At 45.3% G+C, this 14,289-nt stretch overlaps 1 protein-coding gene across 17 annotated transcripts in view; it reads right to left on the bottom strand.

Moving 5' to 3' along the window:
- The window catches only part of CAMK2G (calcium/calmodulin dependent protein kinase II gamma), a 112,056-nt gene that overhangs the window by 81,574 nt on the left and 16,193 nt on the right, over positions 1-14,289 (bottom strand). For 6 of the 17 annotated variants that reach the window (XM_040702715.2, XM_040702720.2, XM_040702719.2 and 3 more), the window contains exon 2: positions 13,586-13,670. The exons of the other annotated variants lie outside the window; for them this stretch is intronic. In XM_040702715.2, the coding sequence (XP_040558649.1) occupies positions 13,586-13,670 (85 nt within the window). The remainder of the gene's footprint in view (positions 1-13,585; positions 13,671-14,289) is intronic. 17 annotated transcript variants of the gene reach the window in all.

The raw sequence follows: 14,289 nt of genomic DNA, 5'->3' as shown, positions 1-14,289 counted from the left end.
CTGGGGAAGCAGAGGAGGTGGCTGAGCCTTCAGTTTGCATATAGGCTGCTCCCAGTTGCTGCATGCAAGTTTCTCTCTAAGCCAGAGAGATAAGCTGCACAAGCCCTACAAAACAGATCAGTGAGGTTTTTCACTGTCATCGCTTGGCCACACTGTGGGCACGAGGAAATCACATCCACAGAGAGGATAAATGGCTTTTTCCTCATCCAACCATCTAGCCTGAGAGAGCCTTAAAACAGAGATGCTAGAAGCAGCCCAGATAAAGCCATAGGGATGGTCAGAGCAAGGGAACACACACCCTTACAACTCAAGACAACTCAGCAGCCAACCAGAAGGCAAGGATTCACTGGGACAGTGAGGTCAACTGCTGGAAAACCTACAGCTGGGGATGCTCTGGGAGAGCAGGAGGAAAGAGCCTTGGGAAAGCTGGAGGTACCAGTGAGATGGTAGGCGAAAGTTTCTAGCAGCGGCTTCTGCATGGCCCATCACTGCAGCCAGCTCTGCTAGTGAGCCTGGTCTCAAGACCCAAACACCAGCAAAATGCAGCTATCAACACCTGTCCCCTGTCACCCAGAATACACTGTGAAGCAGCAAGTATCTGTTACTTCGATTCCAGGAATCAAACAAAGACAACCTTAGGCTCAGCCCTACTGTCCCCATAGTCCTTTTCTATCCTCTGCAGTGCTCAAAGCACCAGCCCCGGGCAGCAGCAGGGCTGACCATCTGCAGGGCAGAGCAGTCATCTTCTCAAGAACAATTTTCTCTGGAGCTTTGTAAAGTCAGGACATCTTCAGACCCAAATCCCCCAGATAAACCACAATCCAGCTGCCAGGACTTGTAAACTAGTTTTGCTAATAGCTCCAAGGGTTTTGTGTGGCATGTAGCTGTGGTTAGCAATATACCTGCCACAGCTGCATTTCCACTCATTTGGCAGCAAATGTGCACGGAGGAGCGAAGCATGCTGCATTGCATACGAGCTGTGGACTTTTTGGTCACTTGCACAGATTTTAGATCCTTTTTTTCCACATTGCAGAAGCTGTGAAAGTCACAGCAATTCACTGTGCACTACACCACCACCGCTCTGACTTGCTTGACCCCCAGGGGTATTAGGAACACCAGTGTCCCTAATGCATGGCAAGACAGCAAAGGCATGTGCCATTGAAATCACAGATTTTCCACTGTCCCCTCTTTGCTGCCCTGCACCAAAGGAACAGATCTGTGGCTCTCACCGCATCTTTGGCCCCCTCGTCTCTTTGCCCTTACTAAGAGAGGGGACAGAAATCACATGTCCCCGTGGTCCGATGATGATGCATGGCAGGCAAGCTGCTGCCTGTACCACCTTGAGCGGTCACACTGGTTTTTCTCCATAGGGTTACTGGCTGGAAAAGTTCCAGGAGGTCGGGCTTTAGCGAACAAGACCCTGTGCAAGGGGACACCATAAGCAGCTGTTCTCTGGGAAGCCAAGACCTCCCCTTTAAAAGCGCAGCAGCAGAGTGAGAGCTGGAGTAAAAGTGAAGTGATAAGCAAGCTGCCTAACCATTACCTCTGGAGCTGGCACTTGCAAGCAGGAGACAGACACCCAGCTTCTGGTATTGTTCCTGCTGGGCACCTTCTGTCTGTGCAAAAGAGCCTCACAGCTTTATGGAGATGTCTACTCTGCAATCAAAGGTTTAATCGCAGCATGAACAGATATATCCATGTTAGTGCTGCACTCGCTAGCAGGAACAGTAATAGCAGGATTCGGGGACTTCAACACAAACGGTACAGACCTGCTGGCGACCTGCATATGTGCCTGAGATGCTAGCCCACCCTGAAACCACAGCACTGTGACTTCAGTGCTATTATCTCCACTGTACTGAGAATAAAATTAGCGTGGTGCATCCCTGGTGCAGCTATCACACCTTCTGCTGCACTATCAGCAGAGACACCAAGCTTCGTGCATCAGCTCTAGGTACTAAATGTGTCCATGTAGACTGGGAGAAGTGGGGTGGAAGTGAGAAGAGGGTGAAGAAAAAGACACACAATGGAACACTTCTAATGACAGTTTGTCCAGTGTCGTGCATTTCTCCACACAAACACTTTAAGACATACAGAAACAAGTTCCACAGTCAAAACGCAAATAAATGAAAAGATGTACAAAAAGGGGAAAGCCGTATGAAGAGCAGCTCCTGGCACCCACAGCACTTCAGACCTCTACTCCACTGCCTGCACTGCAGGAGCAAGCAGTGCCAAGTCCCCGCCCCAGCACTGTGAGTGCCGAGATGTGTGAACGTGCACCCGGCATCTCCCCATTGCAGCTGGCTCTGGGCACAACAGTAGGTGCCTCCAGGTGCCCTGCTCCCCACAGCTCCCTGCATCGGCAGGGGAAAACAGGAGGCAGCTCAGCATCAGCTTCACAGGCACCATGCTGGAGAGCAAGCTGGGAAAGCTCAGTCGCACACAGGACAAACTGTTCCCAGGGACTGGTCCCCACCTCCACATGCTCACAGCCACACTGAGCTGCAGACACTCCTTCCAGCTGCAGTTTCCCCTCCTGTCACCTGGCAGATGGGACAAGGGCAGCAGTTACCTTCTTCAGCTTATGCCTTAGCCCTCTCCTAGGCGCAGTTAGTGTTCTCTCAGCTCTATCATAAGGCTTTTAAACTATACTAGCAGAGATGGCCAAGAAAAACGGGAGTCCTCAGGCACTCAGGACTTTATCTTTTCCCCTCCCAGAAAGAGAAGAGGTTTGCAAAAATCCACCTCTGAATTTTCTGAAGATTGGGCCACCCTGAAAGACATGTTGGAACAAGAATGAAGGCACAGAACTGAAAAGGGCTTTGAACCACAAAGGTCAGGAGAATGACCCCAACTCAGCTATAATCAATGGGACTGAACATCATCCAAGTTAAGCCTGTGCTTGCCTACAGCATGCTGCCAGGAAGCATGCTAAGATGCAGGCCAGGAGCCTGAGCCCTACCCAGATGATGAGCTACAGATGGCTACCTGAGGCCACAGAGCCACAGAAATGGAGAAGCAGAACAGCCACAACTCCACACTGCTACCAGCTTCAGATGCATGGTTTGAGACGTGAGGAACAACAAGGTCTGCAAGGGCTCGGGTGTTGTGCTGCTGGAAGAAAAGCCCATCACCCCTCAGATGATCAGTCTTTCCTTCATTTCTCTTACACAAACAAAGCCTTCAAAATAAATAATTTTTAAAATAATCTGTCCTGTTACAAGAACAGCTGAACACAGTCCTTTCTTCCCTTCAAATTCAGATCGTGTAAATCTAAGCAGAAGTCCCCGTGAAAATGTAGATGCACGTGCTAAGACAGAGCAAAGAGCTGGATACCTGGGATCAGCAAATGAGTTTACTCACGGGACATGAGGTAGCTGGGAAAGAGGACGTGAGGAGGAAGGAACAGAAGAAAACCTCATGCTCCATCTGCACAAACACCAGCCCCCTACCAGGGAAAGAGGAGCTTGGTGGTACTTCTATGTTTGCTCCTTTGCCATGCCAAGAAAGCAAGTAATAAAAGAAAGGGTAAGAATGAATATACAAACTGTCCAGCAATATCACTGAGGGAGACCAGTGACCCCACCCATGAATGGAAGAGGATATCTGAAAAAGCTCAAAGGGGACAAAATTTCTCAATTGGGACAGAAAGCTTACAGAAAACAATCCTGTTGGGCTTGGTTTTTTTTCAGGACTCTTCCTGAGGAAATAGAGGGGAAAGCAGCTAAGACCTGGGAAATAAATAAATGCTCTCTGAAAAGCCCTGAAAACAAAGCTGCCCGGGTAGGAAGTAACAGCATGCCCAGCTCGCCTTTGTTGCAGGGAGAGCACGCTGCCTGTCTGCGCACGCAAACCCATGTGCATGCAGAGGCTTCCCTCTCAGCTCCAACCCTCCATAGCAAACAAGTTTGAATGACATCCTTCTGGGGTGCACAGGGGACATTGTCCTGCCCGATGGACCAGGGAAAGCTATACCTCGAGATGCACAAAGGCACAGAGGCAGCAGCTGAGGGGGAAGGCCTTAGAGAGATTAACATGTTTATCTCCTCGCTTAAGTCTCTTACTGGCCAATGGTTTCAGTCTGATGGCAGCAACAGAACTAAAAATAAGAACTTGGGCATTACCAGTGACTCACCGTGTGGGCAATGACACCGTGAGGGATCACAGAGAAACCCGCTCCCACTCCTGGAGCTTAGCTTTTAATGGTAGGAAATGACTTTCCCAAAGAGACAAAACAAGGGAGAAACACCATTGAGATCTCTTCATTTGGGTGATATTAGAGCTGGGAGACAACCTCATCAAATATGCAATGGCATTAGATAGATAATCCAAGCAGATTCAGACCCAAATTTCAGGTTAAGTACCCATGCCTCAGAGGGAAACTGAGGCTTGCATGAGAAGGGTTACACAGTGCTATCAGATCAAGTCCAAACTTCCAGAACAAGAATGTTCCCTGCTAGAGGTGATGCTAACTGCTGCTGGTCCTGATTTCTGTCCAGATCATGCTTCTCTGCAAGTACACATCACAGGCTCAGTAATTCCTGCATTTTTTGTTACAAGAGCTGTTTGCACAAAGAAATGCACACCAGGAAAGCCAGCACCACAGCACGACACTATCTCAACTGAAGAACCCCGTGCTTCCTTCAAAAAGCCATTCTACCCTTAATATCATATTTTAACAACCTAGCCATACAGAAATGCAGAGGAGTCTCCAATTTCCTAGCCAGACTACTGGAAATGAGGATCCCAGCAGTACAGTTGCATGAGCTCAAAATCCTCCTGCAACACCGATTCTCCTCACCCTCTTCTCCGAAGGCCACAACTAAGATAAAGCCAGATTTTTTTGATATCTCTAGGAATAAAGAAATCACTCCTCTGGCACTACACTGGTGCAAAGCTGTCCAACAGCAGGCTCGGGAGGCTCCTGTGCTATAACCCTGCTTGTCACTGCGCTCCTTCTATCCTTCCTCTGCCCTGTTTCCTAATGGCTCTGCATCCTCTTTGCTTCTGATGCTGGCGCAAGCATTCGTGCAGCAGTGTACTGAACGGGAGAGCTGAACTGATCCATCATTAACCTGGTTCACCGTGTACCTATATAAAGAATTTGTGCTAGTGCAAGGAGGGAACAAATGGTCAGGAGAAAGGCTGCCTCCTTAAGCAGCAGAAGATGGCTCACACTGGCTGCAACTGCTCATGCAGTTCAGTGTGATTTGCTACAATACTCTGAGAATTAATGCCCACAGGAGTTTTATGTCAGCCCATACGATGTTCTTGTCTTCTGACTGAATTAGCCTACCCCTAATTTCTGATCCAGCACAAGAGAGAACTGTTCATCAGAGCTCCTTTAGCTTTTTCTCGTCATATCTCCTGGCACTCATATAAGAAGTAATCATTTTTACAAGAACAGAATAAAGATCAATCTTTACCATCCTCTCATCACATATTGAAGGAAAATATTCCATTTTTCAGATTAAAAGAAGAATGAGAATAATTTATTTGAAAATCCCAAGGAGTCAGCAGTACGGCCAGTGCTGCAACTTGGGCAGCCGTAGATTCTGCAGCTAAAAGAAGGAAGAATCAAAACCCAATAACATAATACCAAAAGATCACAGGAGATCTGGATTAGAGTAATGTAAATATGGCACTGCTACTGGGACAGCCTTGCTTTAGAGACAGGCTATTCAGCAGCTAGTGGTACATACCAATTTCCCAAAAAGAAATTATGCTGTTGGCTGCTGACAAGCAGAACCAAAGACATCACCACAATGTCTGATATCTGTCAGGCTGTCTACTCCTCTTTTAACAGATGTAGACTAAACCAGAGCACCCCTGTTCCTGGACACAGCAAGTAGCATCTCCTACGATCATGCAGAGTAATTCTCTTTATTGTTCTAGCTGGTGAGGAAGCCAGCAAGCACAGACAAATTTGTGTCATCTGAAGTTGAAAACAGAGACTGTTAAAGCTCCCAAATTGCCCTACAAGGATCAAATGGAGACTACACATCAAGAATTATTCAAGTATAGCAAACTATAAGATAATAGCAAACTTGAATCCACGACTAGAGAAATGGAAGCTTTCAGAGTAAAACCATGCAGTGAGTAGCAGATCTAGAAAAACTCATCACTGCCTGCTTACGGGAAAAACTTTTATTATTGCATATATATATCTCTACACACAAAGAAAAATAAATTGCAGGGATTGCACCAGAGGAACAAATAAGGTGAAGAGAGGTCTGGGGAAACCAATGATCAAACTGTCATAGTAGATATGGGAGGCTAGAGTTTCAGAAAGGAGAACCAGGAGACAACAGCAAGAACAGAGGCTGACAGGAAGCACTGCATCAGCATCATGCCAAAGGCAATGTGCACTATCGTGGACCAAGATAAACCAGTTTTGTCCTCTCTAATCTGTTGCACAGTGAAGACTTTGCAAGCGTTCAACCCAGAGAAGAACACCCAGGTTATCAGGGAAAGACTGTCAGACAGGGTTCTGAGAAGGCTGTTCTGTTTCATTAAACAAGCAAGGTCCTCGTGTAGGAGAAGCTGGGAGAGATCACTCTAGGCAGTCTGAGGAGGCAGAGGTCAGTGTGTCTCAAAAAACCAAATACCTGCTGCTCTGTGGTGCTTTTCCAGTGTTGCCTGCTTGCTGTCAAGTTTAAATCTGTTTCACCCTGTCCAAGGCAGCTATTCTGAGAGAGAATCTCTTCAGTGACTTGCCTTTATCGTACTAAGATGCATCCTCGAGTCTTAGCCACTGACCAAACTCAGTTTGTACCTCTGCAGTGATCAGATGCTCTCGGGAATATAATTTGGGCAAAAGAAACAATGAGTCATATTTAGGCAGAAGTATATCCCAGTAAAAACCTCAGATATTTATTCTACATCTTCCTGTGTTCATCAGCATAAGTTAAACCTAGCTGTTCCCCTTTGTTTCTCACACTACTAAAAGAGCAACAAAACCCCCAAAAGGCATCTTTATTATTTCTTCTGAGCACATGCTAGAGCATCATATTCCTAACACATTAACTGCCTTCTTCACATCCAAGTAAGTGAATAGGATCCCACAGGTTCAACCCCAATTTGAGAAACACCCTTGTTCTGTGATTCCCACCCTATGAGCACATTTCAGTGGTCCTGTTAGCTGGTAACGTACCTTGAGAAATCTTAGCATAAGATCTTATTACATAAATAAAATATTTGCTCCTCCTGTACTTCATGGGGGTCTGCTTAGTAAAGCTCTGAGGAAATCATTAAACCATTTCTAATCTACCTCAGTAAAGACAAGAATGACCCAAAACTTGATAGCTTACTGGCAAATATTTCACACATATGTAATAGAAAAGAACTTCTAGTCAGCAAATAAATTGTTAAAGTCACTATTTATCAAGTAGAAAATGCATGATAGCATATAGACAAGTCATGACTAAGCATCAAAAAGAACAATTTGAAATGCCCTTCAACTAAAATACAGATCCAGATTCTCAGTACAAGCTCCAAAAGAACACCTCACATTTCCTATGACATTTTATAGCACTGCATTTTCAATGCTTTAAGTTTAGCCTAACAGAACCAGTAATGAGATAAGGGGAGTAGCCCGCTCTGCAGAAACACAAGTGAAAGCTCAAGATGGTCTGCTCTTAAAGAAGTTGAGGCTCAGTAATACTCTTTGTCTTCTAACAGATATTGCCCACCCAACAATCTGATGTGCTTTGCTCAGACTTCAGCTACTCCTGAACTAGGAATGGAGACAGACAAAATGGGAAAAAAGAAGAAATAAGACGAGGGGATACTGGGGATTTCTGTCCAGATTTAACACCAAAGGTGAAAACACCTGAACGCATTTGCTTGCTTCATGCCAACACAGCCAACCACGGGTGTGAGTAAAAGAATTCTGGGCTGCAGCACTGAATGACCAAGTCAATGAAGAGGCAGAGGAAAGAAAACATTTCATTAGACCCTGTAGGCATAACACATCTAAAATAAAATCTAAAAAGCAATAAAACTTAAATTCTATGCTCTTCCCGCCCCCCCCCCCCCCCCAAGAAAATGTTTTACAAAAAACTAGGAAGTTTAAAAAACAGCAAAATTAATGTACATGCAAACTGGCAGTGACACATCATAGACGTGATTATAGAACATGGAATGAAATATTCCAAAGGATACCCACAAACTTGACTTTTTAGCAATACCGCGTATGCCAGACAAATTACACTCAGGAGGAGCACGGATGCTCAGTGCATCCACCTGTGAACAGAGGAACTGAAGAGAGCAAGTGGCAATTGCCAGGTTTGAGTGTTAGTACACGCATTACCACGTTCAGTTTTACAATTGCTTTCTCCTCCCTTACTAATATTAAAGCTTAGGGGAGCATTTGCAATTTGAATTTTTCAGTAAAGAAAGCCCAATCTTTTCAAATACAGCAGGTGAAGCAAACTCTTCTGGGTCCAACTCACCAATCTTGGCCTTGTGGCAATGTACAGCAGGAAAGTGAGACCTGGAATATAAAATCCAGCCAAACGGCACTTGCACAAAGCTGGCATCATTCAGTGCTTTTGGCAGCCAGACTACAAAATGTGTTGCACCAAGAGTTGATTTCTCCTCTCACCCTGCAGCAGCACTGACAGCCTCACAGGCAGCCTGCTCCCAACTCCACCAAGGACATGGCACCTTGGTGCACAGCATCAGTCTCATCTCTGCTTTAACCCAGCCTGCTACTAATCCTCCTGCATGCCTTCAGCATCTGTCAGTTTCTGAACTCCCCACACAACCAACTCAGCCATGGGCCCAGGCACCCTTCAAGCAGCTTCATGCTCCTACGGAGTGCTTGGCTGTCCCCACAGTAGGGCTGGAGGGCTGGGCTGCAAGCATGCAGACCCCATCTTGTGTGAAGGGTAGGTGAGCTACCCCTCCATGTGAAAGATGCAGCTGCTAGAGCCAAGGGCAAAGTGGCTTGAAATGCCTTCCCTGCAGCACAGAATACGTTTCAGGAGCAGACAGTGCCACCCTTCTCCTCAGCACCACAGATGAGACAGAGGAAGTACCACTGTGCTGCCCAGTCAAGCCTACTGAGCTGCAAGCACTGGGTCCTGCTGAAGAGTACAGTTAAGAGGTGGCTTACTGGAAGGTGAAATCTATTTAAAATATTGAAGTGTCTGATACTTCAGCTTGAGGTAGCAGCCATAGTTTAGAGCAGGCACGTCCAACCTGTGACCTGCATGTGGCCCAGCACAGCTAGTAATTAGCCCTACCCTATGTGCTATCATGGTAGCAGCTGTTCCCTACTCAGAGGCCCAGCCCAGCCCCAGGTGTGCACTCATCACTCAGCAACAGCCAAAACATCGGCCCAAGACAATGCCCCTTCATTCAGTGAGGTCCAGGCAAGCCAAAAGGTTGGACACTCATGGAGCCAAGAAATCATCTCCTTCCAGCCTTCTCCAGCAAACAATGCTGCCTCCAGAAGAGAAGAATCATCATCTTGATATGAAATGATCTCCTGTCTGCCCTAAAACCCTGCCACACCACGAAAATCCTCCCAAGGCACAGAATCCCTATAACTCCTCAAACTATTTCTTAAGAAGAACGTAGCACAAACAGGAGTAAGAGAACAAGCAGAGAAATCCTTTTCAGTGAGGGCAGGCAAGCTGGTCCCATATCAGGGGAAGCTATTCCAAGCCGGCAGTGTGCCATGGCAGGCTGTTCTGTCTCAAAAGGAAATTACTAGCGTGGACATGTGGGTATAGCACGGAGTTGGAGGATGCAAAGGCAGGGAGATAAAGGGAGCTTCCACTTCTGCAGACTGTCCCTGTAATGCCTGGCTGTTTATTCACATGAATAGGCAACATTGAAGCAGTCTTCTTGTGTCATCTCCTAAGCAGGAATGCAGTGGGAACATTTTTTCACATTTTTAATCTAATATAGTCACTGCCAAGGATCCTCTTTCCCTAAGCAGAATTATTCATGCAATGAAAAGCAACACATATCCTTCCCAACTAAAACAACACACGATGCGGAGGTGGCAACACACTACAACACAAACATAGCCAGATGAATAATTACGTGAAAAAGTCACTTTCCTACTCCACACAACTGCTCTGTGCTGCTGAGTCAGAGTTGCTCCTTCTAACAGATGTGAAGCTGGGTCCTGCCACTGCTCACCCTGCCGAGCCTTGGGAAAGCAAAGGCCTGCCATGGGCTTGGTGGGGCTCAGCCCAGGAAGATGTGGCATGGGGAGCCCCAGCCCCACCAGTCCCCAGCAGGAGAACAGTTCCCTTCAGGGCCAAGCCCACACTCCTCCCCCTGCTCCAAATCAAATAAGCCAAGAAAGAGTACGCAGCCATCCTGTCATTCTGGGACAATCATTTTTCTGGCTAGCTCTGCACTTTCAGGCTGCCATTTTTCATTATTGTTAATAGGCCTCATTAATAAAAGGCTCTTAAGCACAAGACCATTCCTAAATGCAGTTTACGTTGCACAAAAGCAATGCTCTCATTGTGGCAAGGGCAGGAGGGAAGGAAACAGAGTTTGCCTTTCCATGAACACTGATAATTCACAACCAAGTGCTATTTGCCCTTCATTTGGGTTCACAGTTATTCCAAATGAACTGACCATTTAAGAGAGGGATGGCTTTAAGATCCCCAGTTTGCAATTGAGGTATACTTCATGCCTTGAAAATAAGCACTTGGTTTTAAAACACAGCACTAGGAAACCAGAAACCTCTTCTTTTTCACTTGAGACAAACTTTCAGAGCTTTTAGGGGGTCAGCAATCATATCACGGATTTTACAGTTACGTTCAATATGCAATCACATCCTTAAATTAGAGGCACACAGGCGACTCCAAGGAGCAAGCAAACAAACATTCCCCTTCCCCCAGGCAGCCAGACTCTGGAGTGTGAACTCCCTCCGGCCGACAGCCTGGCACGGTGTGTGCTCCTGGAGGTGTCAAAGGACGGCTGGACATGCCTCTCAATTCTACAAAGCTGCCGTGCCACTGAGTGCAGAAGCTGGCATGCTTCTTCCTGGCACAGTCAGCCTGGACAGCACTTCAAACTCACTCTCGGAGAAGCCCTTGTCTGATTTGTTCCCATGTTTTCACAAAAACTGTGGAATCGCCGGGGCTTTCAGTTATGTTCATCATTTACATTCCTAAGACTTGTGCACTGAATTGGCTAATAACTTGTAATATCATTTGCCACAGAGAAGGTATGAAATTACACTCTTCATGCTTTCAATTCAAATACTTAACCTGAACTTCTAGCCCTGAGCAGAAGCCCTGTTTGTTTGGAGACAGCCAGCATAACACCCCCAGAGAGAAGTGGAACAACGTTTGGATCTCCAGTGTAAGAAGTTGTTTCCAAGTACTTGCCACATCTCGGCAACCCACAGGACTGTGCTTCATGTCCTCCTCTACAGCATAAATATTAGCTTTCCTACCAATTACAAAAGTGAAAAAAAAAAAACAACAAACAACCAAAACTTACTTTCTAACTCTCTTACTGAGATCTGTGCTATGTAGCTTCTAAAATTAGCATCATAGGATGCTACGTTCTTGAAGCCTTCCCTTTAACATCTTCTCTCTACTCCCCTTACTATAGGGGAAAAAAAGAAAAAAAGAAAACAACAACAAAAACAAAACAACAACAACAAAACCCAAATCCCTACAGTCCCACTGAAATTTTGAGTCTTAGAGGCCAAAAACTCATGTGCAATAGTGCTAGCATAGGTCTACATGCCAGCATTAGTCCTCAGTAGCATTATATTTTCACAGAATCCCAGAATGGTCGAGACTGGAAGGAACCTCTAGTGATCATCTAGTTCAATCACCCACTCAAACTAAAGACGAAGGAAAAGCTAACATTAAAGTGAAGATGGACACAGTTTCCAAAAGCGAGGAAAGTCAAGCCACAACGGTCAGTTCTCAGAGCTGTTAAATTAAATACTCCTCGTTGCCAGACCACTAATTCATTTTGTCTCGCATTCCCTAACCAGCAGTGGCTGAAACCTGCTAATTCAGGTAGAAGAGAATCAATTCAGCTTACAACATGCTGGAACATTAGGACAGCCAGATGGCAGAAAAGACCAACCAAAAAAGGCTCCTGACTGAATGTCCTTCTTTTATTTTTATTTTTTTCCTATCAAGCCATAGCAGAGATCGCTGTCGATGCTGGAGCCCAACCTCCATCCCTCATCCTCCACTCTCCTGTTGCGGTGCTAGGAAAGGCTCTTCGGAGGGAAGCATGAGGCAGGGGAAATCTTGTATTCTTCCCTGAAATGGAGGATGGAGCAATTGCAAATACAGGAGACAGCAATCTGTGTTTGTTTCAGGACTGCCCCAGTCACCTCATATAAAGGAGAAAAAGGATTAATCTCCCAGTGCCAAACATAAATAACCTGAAGAAATAGGACCGTAAGCCTTCACTTTCTAAAACGAATTCCTTTTCACATATGCTGACTTTAATTACACAGAAGTTCCTCATCCCTTTTTTCAATCTGTGATATGTGTCTCAAGGCAGCAAGTTTGAAATGAATTATTGAAAAGATAAATTTTCAATTTGTTGCATAACCAAATTTGTCTCTTATTATGGAAAGGGCACACAAGAACATCTAACAAGTTTCCACAGCACACTTTAATTAACCTTTATCACACTCCACCCCTCCCTAGGATTTTCCTTTTCCCTCAGCTCCCCCTCACACGGATACTCCTTCCCGCAGCCCTGCAGCATGCTTTCTAACTGCCCGCTAAAGACAGCTTGAATCCTGCTGGTTCACACGGGAGCAGTATCCCTGGCACATACATTATTAAGTACAGAATAGATTTCTGGACATTCCCTCCCATTTTTTATTCCCTACTCAGAACCAGCATTCAATTAATGACAGCTCTTCAGCTGTGTCCCGTAACTTCTAATTATTCCTTCTGACAAGCTAACTGTAATCTTCTTAAACCCGTCCACTCCCTGGGTGGCAAAGGATGTTACATTCTTGAAGACTTCATACTAGCTTGACACTATCATATGATCAAGAGGGCTTGCAGCAGTGTACCTTGTACATCTACAGCTGTTTCTGTTGGAAAGGCTTCAAGCCATACATTAAGGCCAATATTTCCAAGTTCTCCAGGAGGTAGGAAGCCATTGTACTAACATGCTGATCGGTTTAGCTAGAGACACAGCAAGCAGAGAAAGGGAACTATTTCCTGACAGCATCCCATAATCTAAATTTTCACAACTGGCCCAATTACTTAGATCCTTAAACGAAGCCAATTTTAGAATTTATCTGAATTTTCATCCTAAGATCGCTTTTATTTTCACTCTCAAGTGAAGCTGCTGATTTTAGTTACAAATTATACATTTCTTGGCAGTGCAACTCCTTTAGATCTTTGAGATCCAAGTTCTCATTTTTGCTATCTCATTTTCACCCCTTCCAAAGAGCAACTCACTGCAGCTGTTACCGCCCCAGTTCCTGCAGCTGTGACCAACACTCACCACTAACGTTTTCTATCCAGGTGATTCCTTTCACTTGTTATGATTAGTCTTAACAAAAGCATCCTGTTCACTGTCACCTATAAAAAAAGCCTTCTGTACAAATTGCACTTACCTCTAGTCTTCAAACTCCCTCTTATCACTTGGAAAAATAACAGAACAGTAGCGAGTCCAAGCTCACAGACACAGCATGGCAAACACTGTGTATTTCAGCACAGTACTTCATAAGCAATAAGCAAATCAAAGGGAAAATCGGTACAGGGAATATGCAAAAACATTATTAACATGCCCATTGAACTAGAGGACTCTGGTTAATACCATATGTTTTAGCTCACATTGTTTCCTCCAAAATGCCCACAGTCCTTTTTCTACCTATGCTTTCCACGTTGCCATTACAGCAAAGAATAAGACCTGGCAATAATTTTTAACAAGTTAGGAAAAGAGTCCAAGTGCACTGGTAAGCACCTTAAAATTTACATCTCCTGGTTTGTCCAAGTGTAAAACACTTGCCTGCCCAATAGTGGGACTGGGAAGGCAGAGGACATCAGATGCCAAATTGCTCAATGAAAGAATAAAGGCTATTGATTTGTTAGGTAGATGGTGAGGGAAACAGCATAGCAAGACTGAGGGTATGTGGCTAAAGTAAAAACAAACAAAAACAAAACAACAAAAAAAAAAACACTGCTTTCGTAGTGGTCTCAGGGTACACATAGCAGTCTTGTGGTACAGAGGAGCAAAACATAGTGAACAGCCTACTGGGAGGACAGTGGAGGCAGAAGTGGAAATCAGTCCCCTAGAGAGCAGGACTAAATATCCATT

Source organism: Gallus gallus, chromosome 6, assembly GCF_016699485.2.
Source record: "Gallus gallus isolate bGalGal1 chromosome 6, bGalGal1.mat.broiler.GRCg7b, whole genome shotgun sequence".
Classification (NCBI taxonomy): Eukaryota; Metazoa; Chordata; class Aves; order Galliformes; family Phasianidae; genus Gallus; species Gallus gallus.
Note: the sequence above shows the minus strand (reverse complement) of the source record. Positions and strands in the feature narration are given on the sequence as shown.